General features: G+C 45.7%; 1 protein-coding gene across 9 annotated transcripts in view; it reads left to right on the top strand.

Annotated features, from left to right (window-relative positions):
* The window catches only part of HOXB3 (homeobox B3), an 84424-nt gene extending 74316 nt beyond the window's left edge, over positions 1-10108 (top strand). For all 9 annotated transcript variants that reach the window (XM_079949847.1, XM_079949850.1, XM_079949843.1 and 6 more), the window contains 2 exons: positions 3014-3614; positions 9303-10108. In XM_079949847.1, the coding sequence (XP_079805973.1) occupies positions 3140-3614; positions 9303-10075 (1248 nt within the window). In that variant the 5' untranslated portion in view covers positions 3014-3139 and the 3' untranslated portion in view covers positions 10076-10108. The remainder of the gene's footprint in view (positions 1-3013; positions 3615-9302) is intronic.
* Positions 10109-10457: the final 349 nt, after the last annotated feature.

The raw sequence follows: 10457 nt of genomic DNA on the forward strand, positions 1-10457 counted from the left end.
ACCCTAAGGAGAAAGGCTCTCCGGTTCTCTCGCATAACCAGAGTAGGACTGTGAATTTTAGAATTCTTTTTCCAACATGGAGGTTAAAGGGAGCTTTTAATACTATATTTTCCCATGCTCCACGGCCTTCCCTTCGCTCTTGTCACAAACCCTTTAACGGGCTTCTAGATTCTTGGATTCACTCTTTTTTTTAAAAAAAAAAAAATCAATTTGCAAAAAATAAATATATCTCTCTCTTGCAAAAGTTCCCGAGAAGAGAGGCTTTTATTTAGAATCCAGGTTCCTCTTCTGGAATAAAAACGAAACTTCCGAGAGAGAGCGAGAGAAGGAACTTCTGCGGTTACCATTTCGAGGACTAATTTCCAATGCACTATTCCTATTTATTATTCCGCTGGAGATTTCGGGGTGCTTTTTAAAACACACGCACATCCCAACAACTACAGCAACAATTCCTTGGAGTAAATCATTTACGATTCCACCCGTCTCCGACTAAGATAAATGACCGACATTTGGGACGTGTTGAAAGATGAGATACAAAAGGGGCGAAAAAATCTTTGCTACTGAACGCTCAGACCACTTTGGATTCCTTTTCGAGAAGAGTAGAATGGGAATTAATTTTTAATGCACTGTTTAATTCTTCCTTTAAAAGAAGAAGACATTTGCCTCCACCTTCTCATAGGCCTTCCAGAGGTCCCAAGAAATCCAAAAACAAACCAGCGAGGCCTAGTAAAATTATCGTTATGGCTGAACCGCTTAGTCAGTTTCAGCGAACCCAGTCTTTTAATATCGAACTAATGATTATTGCGTTTCTTCTTTATTTTTAATCAATCTATTGCCATGAGAGCACTCCAGTGTTTATGTCTGCTAAGGAACAGCTGAAATAAGACAGCAACTCTATCATTCTTTCCAGTTAATACATAGCAAATATTTTAACAGCCTGCTTCTAGAAGGCAACGGTTGTGTCTAATCCATGGAACATACGAAAGGATCACAACATAGACTTTTAGAGTTGCTGTTCTGCAAACTGCAGAATTTATACAGGCATAAACTGAAGAGGAGGAGGAGGAGGAGGTTCGTGCAGGAGGAGGTGGGGCATGTGGTTGGGTATGAGGTCTGAATTATATTTAGGTTTTGAAGTGCATAGATGTAAGGAAGTCAGGGGGGAAGGTTGCTCCTGTTGTGTGTGCGTTCCTATGGTCAGAATTGACCAATATTGGGTTACAGTATTATTTTTCATTCTGTAGAGGAGTATAATAGATTGTAGCTCACTGGGAAAAAGGGGATTTGAAATGAAATACAGAAAACAGTGAAACAGGATTCTCTCTTATTCATCCTTCCGTGTGTGTGTGTGTGCTTTCTCTACTGATTTATTATTTGACCCATTAAATAATTCTAGCCTTTTTGCGCCCTTCCAACATGGAGAAAATTAATGTTTCCTTAGAAGAATACATCCTTTTTTTTCTTTTTGAGGAAGGAATTTCCCCCTCCCACCCCTAAATAAAGGGAGGACAAACCAAACATAAAAGTTAAAGGGAAAGAAAATCAAGAGAACCAAATGGCCTGGTGGCAAAACTGGGTTGTGTTTTATTTTGTTTAAAGAAAGGATGAGAAGCCATAGAAGGAAGCTGCTATATATATATATATATATATATATATATATACACACACACACATACACACACACACACACACACACACACATACACCCCGGACTAGCACCTTGGGAGTCGCAACTGAACCAGATTTGTTAAGGGCTTGCAGGGTGGAGTGGATTCTAGAGCCTGTTTCCAAACTGTAACGAGAGTTGCAAAAACAACATGGAAAACAGTATCAAAAGCGCCAACATCAAAGGATTCAACACAGGTCTCTAAATCTGACAATGTTCCCAGCCATCACAGCTCTCTAAATTCAGCGCACTAACGCGGCACTCCTATATTTACACTTTCCTGGGAGTAAGCCCCCTTGAGCACACTGAGACTTACTTCCGAGTAATCATGCCTAGCCTTATGCTGCAAGTGGACGGACCATTTGGCGGAATGTCAGAAGCTGAGTTCAGTTTTATGTTTAACATTAAAATGTTGATTTAAAAACATGGATCCTGATCAATTTTAAGGTAACAGTGATTTTTTAAAAATCCTATTACCCAATCTATACTTGTACACTTTATATTATTTTTCTGAGGTTCCTTGTTGGGGTGGGAATCATAGCAGGAGAATATTAAATTATAATACGAATTCAGCTTAGAAGAACTTGATAGTTGCATGCATACAATGTGTTTGTGTGTGTGGATAGATATAAAAATGATACCACCGGTACAGAAGAAACCTTTCCAGTATGGATCTACCAAGTGACTTCACATCTCAAAGTTGCACTTTGCTTACCTGGGAGTCAGCCCCGATGGGACTTTTACTTCCCAGCCGGGTTTTATTTCTGCTCGGGCTTCTTTTTTGGAGCTTTCACCCACGGAAATTGACCGGCTTGAGATTCGCGTGGAGAAAGCCAAGTCTCTTGCTTTCTTAGGAGTGGGGGTGCGCGTGGCGAACTATGGCGACTTCTTCCTGTATGAATGTGTGTGTGGATATTGACAATGTTATGTATGCAGGCAGGCACCTATGTGCACACCTTAGAGAGTTAGATTGAATGGCCTATAAGAAATCATCTCTCCCCCCGTTGGAAGATTTCTATCCCTATCTCAGCAATGGTTCTTGAACAATACCAACCCAGTTGGAAAGAACAAAAGGACAATACTGCTCAGGGGTCGGTTTTAGTGATCCAAGCGGGCCTGAGGAGCCCCTTTCCCCTTCTCTGTGTTTTGTCCTGGAATAGTTGGCGAGGCTGCTCCAGGGGAGAAGGGGCTCGCCGAGAGGCGCGCCCAGGAGCGCCCAGCCAGCATCTGCTCTCCGCTCCCCTCGCGCGCAGCAGCCCCAGCTATTCATGTCACGAGGCTTTTCAATGACCAAGATGGATTCATAGGTCGTGCCGTCTTATTGTGTGTGCCTTTCTAACCTTTCAGGTCAGCTTGCAAAAGACACCGGGGAAGGCCTCCTCACCACGTGACCTTGGGGGTGCCAATGTCCTTCCATGAGGGGGTCAGCCAGAGCCTGGTAGCAGCGCGCGAGAACCTCGGGGAGCCCCAGCGATGCAGAAAACAACCTACTACGACACCTCCACGCTCTTCGGGGGCTACTCCTACCAGGGAGCCAATGGGTTCGGCTACGAGGGTCCTCCGCCGCAGCCCTTCCAGCCTGCGGCTCACGTGGAGAACCACGACTACCAGAGGCCGGCCTGCACCCTCCAGTCCCTCGGCAACGCCTCCCCTCTGGCCAAAACGAAAGACCTGAACGGGAGCTGCATGCGCCCCAGCCTGCCTCAGGAGCACCACCCGCCCCCGCCCGTCTCGCCACCCCCCAATCCTATCACCGCCACCAACAGCAGCAGCAGCAGCAGCAACGGGGGCGGCAGCAGCAATAACCACAGCCAGCCTGGGGGGGTCAAAAGCGCCCCCAGCAAAGCCAGCCTGGGCTCTAGTAACGCCGCTCTCGCCAAACAGATTTTCCCCTGGATGAAAGAGTCGAGGCAAAACTCCAAGCAGAAAAACAGCTCCCCCAGCGCAGGTATCTGCTTTTGGAATATCCACCACCAATGTGCAAAAGACACACACGCACACACAGGTGCAGGGGCGCAGCGGGGCCAGGCTGGACAGGGAAGGAGGCCGGTGTCCCAAACTTCCTATCTGGAGGAAGGTGGGGGTGCTGAAAGGATATGTTGATGCATGCGATCCAAAGGGCAAGGCCCATTGGAAGGAGAGGGGCTCGGAGTCCACATCAACTAATTGCAGCTGTACAAAGAGCCACAAAATAACAATAATAATACTAATAATAATAATGATGATGATGATGATGATGATGATGGCCGGCTCCAAATGGGTTACTGTGAGCCACTGCCAAGGCAGGGATTATGCAAAGGTCCCTGCTTGGCATATAAAGAGCCAGGGGTAGGTTAAGACCTAGAGGAGGAGCAAGACATTGGTGGCTCCTGAACCGGAAGGAGGAAGTTGATGTAGAAGTGGGGAGTGGCCTCAAGGCTTAGACTGGGATGGGGTGAGGGTGGCAGGCAATAGGAGGAGCAGTAGATTAAGGTGTTGGTGGTATGAGAAATGGGCTTCTGGAGTGTGCAAGGAAGGCAAAAGAGCAAAGAAAGGGGATAGGGAGACTTACTTTGCCTACATGCATCCATAGCTCAGAAAGTTGCATGGGGTCTCCAGTCTCTCAAAGAAGGCCATGGCTTTGAGGGTCATCTGGATATTAAAGCCAGTCTGGGCTAGTTCCGCCGCTACCACCACACACAGTGTCTGACCCAAGTGACAGTGATAACCAGGCTGTGGTCGAAAGCACTCTGCTTCTATGCCAGGTGAAATTGGCTTGCATGGATGCCAGTTGCTGAACTCAGGGCTAGTCTACATATGCAGCAGAGAGATGTGGTGAGATAGAGTTGTGCCACTTTGGGCTACAGGTGGGAGGAACATTTTGAAAGGTTTTCTGCGCTTGTTTTTTTAAAACTGCACAGAAATTAAAAGCAGGTGGAGGAGAAAGGTTCTAGCCTTCCTTTCTTCCTTGCAATGAGTTGTTGTTGTTGTTGTTGACCTAAAGTCTGATCCCTGGCTTGCATGCTGAAGTGTTGCAGTCTGTTCCATCACCTCAGGACTCTGCCATCTCATTCCTACTCTCGGTCCCTTGCAAAGTCTGGCTGTCATTGGCTCAATGCCTGGTTTTTATCCCTGACAAAATGTATTTTCATCAAAGCCCAAGAAGTGTGATGTTCTCCATTTTATATTTCATTGGCTTAGCATGGATGCTCACTAATACCAGCCAGAGAGTAACTGATTTGTTGCAGTGCTAAAGGCTACTGTTATACCATACCATACTCAGGCAAAATGGCTTTTTTCCCTGTCTCTCTTGATATTTTGATGAAAGACGTATTAAAGACAGCAGGTTTTATATAGGACAAAACAGCTGCATGACTCTGGATGCCATCCATAGGATATATATGTCAGAATTCTAAGGATATTAACTTGGAAAGAAGTGTGAGTGACTTCAGTGGAACCTACTTCTAAGCAAACTTAGGATATGGCTCTTATTTGGGAATTGTTTCATTTGTCCTGCTTGTGAGTTTCCTACAGAAATCTGACTGGCCACTGTTGTAGGGATGAGTATGGAAAATAAAAGAGGATATATTTCTTAGATATTATCCTTTGTGAGTTTGGCAGAGTACATCCCTTTGTCAGCAAAAAATAAGGAAGCTAGCTTTAGCCTTTTAATTTAAGTAATTCTGGATGCTTTACTGCAGACTGGATTTCCTGTTATTTCCCCCCTTTCTTCTTCTTAAAACAATAAACATGCAAAACAGTAAGTAAAGATAGATTTACTCACTCAGTTTCACAGTAGCAGTCTTGAGGCAGGCTTAAAATGTAGCTACAGACATATATTATAGTTTAGATTAGACTTGGAATCTGAGCTGTGATTCAGACTCAGCACGTCTTGCATCCCTAGTCACTGATGAAGCATCAAAGGGAAGAGATCAGATAGCAAAGATCAGAGAGAGAGAGAGAGAGAGAAGGTTGTGCCCCTTTACCTGGCTGGACACAGTGGGAGTGGCTCTCACAGGGAGAATTTCCTGTAGACTCTGAGATCCAACTTCCTCTGTCTGTGTGCCTTTCTAGCAATCAGAAGTTGTTGGTTTTGACTGCCTTATTTTAGATATCCCACAACTGTGAGAAGAGAATGCTGGACCACACAGTCCACTCTTCCTGAGTGAAAAGGATTTGTTTTATTGGATTATCTTAACCAGTTTTCCATGCAAAGTTCCTGTGCATAACATGCTCTAGTAGTGAAATGGGTGCAGTGTATACCATGCAATTTGTGTGCACAATTTGTATAAAACAAAGTATTGCCATTGCACAAAGTGCACAGAACTGGATTACTGTCTGAATTAAGGCTGCAGCCAATTTGAAGTATAATTTGGGCCTACAAAGAAGCAATATTATTTTGGTTGTTACATAGTTTGCAAACTCACCACCTCTTTTTATTCATGAGTAAATCTTATACTATGGCTCTGGGGCTGGCGAAATTTGCCTGTATCATCTGTGCGGAAGGAAAAAGCATTTAAGGAGACAAGCAGATATCAAGCATTCTGAAGCTGATCTGCCTTAGACAAGTTGCCAATGATAAACAGAACAATCCAAAGCAAATAAGTGATGTTTCTGACTGTGAAATGCACTTACCTGGAAACAGACAAGCGCTCAGGAGTTCTAAGTAAATGCCCCATTTCTCATGGAAATCAATAAGAGCTTGGTAAGTTGTGAGTACCTTCTCCCATTGATTTCAATGAGAACTAAGACTGCAATACTAACCCCACTTACCTGGGAGTAAGCCCCATTTAATTCAATAGGATTTTCTTCTGAGTGGACAAGGTTAGGACTGCATTTTATGTGCAACTAACTTTGTGTGGATCCAGCCCACTTTCTTTAAAATCACAGTGCATTCGAAGTTTCACTGATTCCCACATGCATGCACACCAGTTGATAACACATCACTGCATGCCTTACTCCTGAATGTGAAAACGCATTTCTTAAGGAAATACCTTTGATGAGATTATATGAAATCCCAGCTTCTGATCTACAAAGATTGTTTCATACACCATGTTGCAATCACTGGATGATGAACACACGAATTTCTCCCAGCTTCTACTGTTCCCCTTCCGAGTACAGTGGTACCTCGGGTTAAGAACTTAATTCATTCTGGAGGTCTGTTCTTAACCTGAAACTGTTCTTAACCTGACGTACCACTTTAGCGAATGGGCTCATCCTGAAGCAAAGTTCTTAACCCGAGGTACTATTTCTGGGTTAGCGGAGTCTGTAACCTGAAGCGTCTGTAACCCGAGGTACCACTGTAAATGATAGAAGAATCTTTCTGCCATTTATAAAACATATCCCTTAAAATATTACATTTCCACATTTCTTCTCAATGTTCAAAAAATGGTTGGCATTCTTTACTGTGGGAATGTTAAGGCAGGTAGGAGAGGATATATTGTTTTGATATTATCCCTCCTCACTCACGCTAGTGAGTAAACAGCAGAGCACATTCCCTGTGCAACTTATTAGAAGCCAGTTGATGATTTGTTAGAATCATTTAATTAAGCAATCCAGTCTGGCTTGTCAAGTCTGGCTTGTTTGTGGTATGTGTCCCCTTTATTTCCCTCTTAAAATAATAACAACACAAGACAGTCTTCTTTAAAAGTAAGAATAAAGTTTTACTCACATCCAGTTCACAGCAGTAATCTGAAGCCAGGCTTTATCTTGTGGTTACAGTAAAAAGAAGTCTGAGCTACATCTCAGACTTACTGCTTGTGGGCGACATCCTATGTGACGTTTGAGTCATGCACTGGCTAAGAACCAGGAGAGTGAGAGTCCAAGAGTAAGAAAGTAAGAGTCCAAGAGAGAGATGGTTGTGTGACCAGTCCTTTTATCTGGTCAGCTAGGGTCACGCCCATCTACCTGGTCACACACAGGGGTAGGAAGCCCCAGAGCAGGTATGACAGGAAGTGGTCCCTGTCTGGAGCCACATTCCCCTGTGTGTCCATTCTAGGCAACAGGGAAATGTTGTACTTGACTGCTCTAGTAATAATGCACCCCACATTTATAGTCCTGTGAATGTCACAAACATCATGTAGTCAATATAGACCTAAGTTGCTAAATGAGCAATGAACCAGAATACATGCATGTAGATATATCTTAGAGGTACAGGCACACACACATATAAATATATAAATAACAGATACAGACATCTTTGGGTATATTTATCTCATATGCAGTTCTCTCTCAAAAAAGTTGAAAAGTACACATGCAGTAGAATGAGGTGGTACTTCTGAGGTAGTAAAATGGACTGCCCTACTTCAGAAAATGTGTGATTTTTGTACACTTTTTTGCAACTGCTTGCTTACATAATCTTCATGCATGCCAAGAACTAGCATAGTAATGGGCAGAATGGGCTAGAACCTTCAACATATTTTTCCCCCTGTACAGTGGTACCTTGGGTTACAGACGCTTCAGGTTATAGATTCCACTAACCCAGAAATAGTACCTTGGGTTAAGAACTTTGCTTCAGGATGAGAACAGAAATTGTGCAGCGGCAGTAGGAGGCCCCATTAGCTAAAGTGGTACCTCAGGTTAAGAACAGTTTCAGGTTAAGAATGGACCTCCAGAACGAATTAAGTTCTTAACCCGAGGTACCACTGTAGTGAGTTTCCTTGAAGGCAATTAACAATAAATGGCACTCCAAACTGCAGTCTGCAGTTGCAAAACCTGATGTAGTTGCATTACATCAAGATTCTACCACTACATTGAACTAGGCCTGTGCTCCACTGATTTACCCTCGATTTTACTTCCTGCAGCCAGACTGCAATCCACAGCACTGGACTCAGATGCAAAACTCCCCCCTCCCAGGAATGCATTTCCCTTTTAAAAAGGAGATGTATTGGGATTCTGGTCTGTATGAAAAGGATGAATCCTGCCCCTGAAAGCTCCCCCCCCATCTCTGATGTTGGTTTTAGTTAGTGATGGAAAAAGGCCCTATGCACATGCTCAGGGGCACTCTGTTATTTATTCAATGTTTGGCGTAGGAAAGAGGTTCCAAATTTCAGTTTTGGTAGTAGGAACACATGGAGCACAACCCAGCAGGCAGTTCATAGACCTCCATTGCAGTGAAAGAAAGCTTGCACAAGAGTCCTGCCCACTAGATTGAGCATAGTGTGTGTGTGTGTGTGTGTGTGTGTGTAAGAGAGATAGAGAAGCCCTTTGGCAAGCATATACTGACATTTGCGCCTTACACACGTATGTAGAAGGGTGCATGTGCTTTTGTGGGCTTGTTTAAATCACGCAGAATAACAAGGACACTGACACTGCAGGCCTGTGTACAGGAGCACCTGATTAATTTTGCTTTCCAAACACTGCCCACTTGCCAGGCGTAATTTCCTTTGAAAGGGTCTGCTTCAAAATAATCGACTCCCAAATAAATAGCCTCGGATTCCTTTTCTGCATGACATGATCAAATTTTCATAAAGCGAGGGGGCAGCTTTGGAGAACAGAACTCTTAATAAACGACATGATTATGGAGTGGGGGAAATGGAAGGAGGAGGGGAGGCTGCAAGTCTTCTCGGCTGTTGGAGGATTTATTAAGAGGCCTGTGCATTCAATTTTCTGCATGTAAGTAATTATCTCTGATTTCATTTCCCGACCTCCTCTCCAGAAAGCTGCAGCGGCGAGAAAAGCCCTCCGGGCAACTCGGCTTCCAAGAGAGCCCGCACGGCCTACACCAGCGCCCAGCTCGTCGAGCTGGAGAAGGAATTCCATTTCAACCGATACCTGTGCCGGCCCCGACGGGTGGAGATGGCCAACCTGTTGAACCTCAGCGAGAGGCAGATCAAGATCTGGTTCCAGAACCGGAGAATGAAGTACAAGAAGGATCAGAAGTCGAAAGGTTTGGGCTCCTCTTCCGGGGGCCCATCCCCGACGGGGAGCCCCCCGCAAGCCATGCAGTCCTCGGCGGGCTTCCTGGGCGCCCTGCACCCCATGACCTCGAACTACGACGCCCCGTCTCCGCCCTCCTTCAGCAAACCCCACCAGAATGCCTACGCCATGCCCACTGCCTACCAAAACCCCATCAAAAGCTGCCCCACCCAACAGAAGTACGCCAACACGGCGCCGCCGGAGTACGACCCGCACGTCTTACAGGGTAACGGGGGAGGCGGATACGGGCCCCCCAATATGCAAGGCAGCCCCGTGTACGTGGGCGGGAACTACGTGGACTCCATGCCCAACTCCGCCCCGTCGCTTTACGGGCTGAACCCCCTCCAGCATCACCAGCCAGCCAGCATGGAGTACAACGGGGGCCCCCCCCAAATGGGCTCCAACCAGCACCATGGACCTTGCGAGTCCCACCCGACTTACACAGACCTTTCCACCCACCACGCTTCGACTCAGGGTAGAATCCAAGAGGCGCCCAAACTGACCCATCTGTGATGAGGAGGGGCCAGATCGGGTTGGGGGGGGGGAGTTAACAGACGACTCGGACGTGGCGGGGGTGGCTGGGTGGGGTGGATCGGTTTGTTGGTTGTGTTGGTGAGCTCGCTCTCTCTCTCTTAAAGGAACAAACAAACAAAAAGTATTTGTGTTGAAACCCTTTAGATGCGCCCTGCAAATCAGAAGGGTTACCTCCTGCCTCTTCCTTCCTTCTGCCCCAGCCTACTATTGTCCCCCACACCCCACAAGAGGAGCAGGCGAGAGTCGATGTAGATGGGGGGCGGAGTATTGGCTTTCTAGGGGCAAGGAGCCAAGCAGCTCGCCTGCCGGTCACGTCATTTGATTTGGGAACCTTTCGGCCAATCCCATCCTCAGAACTGGG

This window comes from Podarcis cretensis (assembly GCF_951804945.1).
Source record: "Podarcis cretensis genome assembly, chromosome: 13".
Lineage (NCBI taxonomy): Eukaryota > Metazoa > Chordata > Lepidosauria > Squamata > Lacertidae > Podarcis > Podarcis cretensis.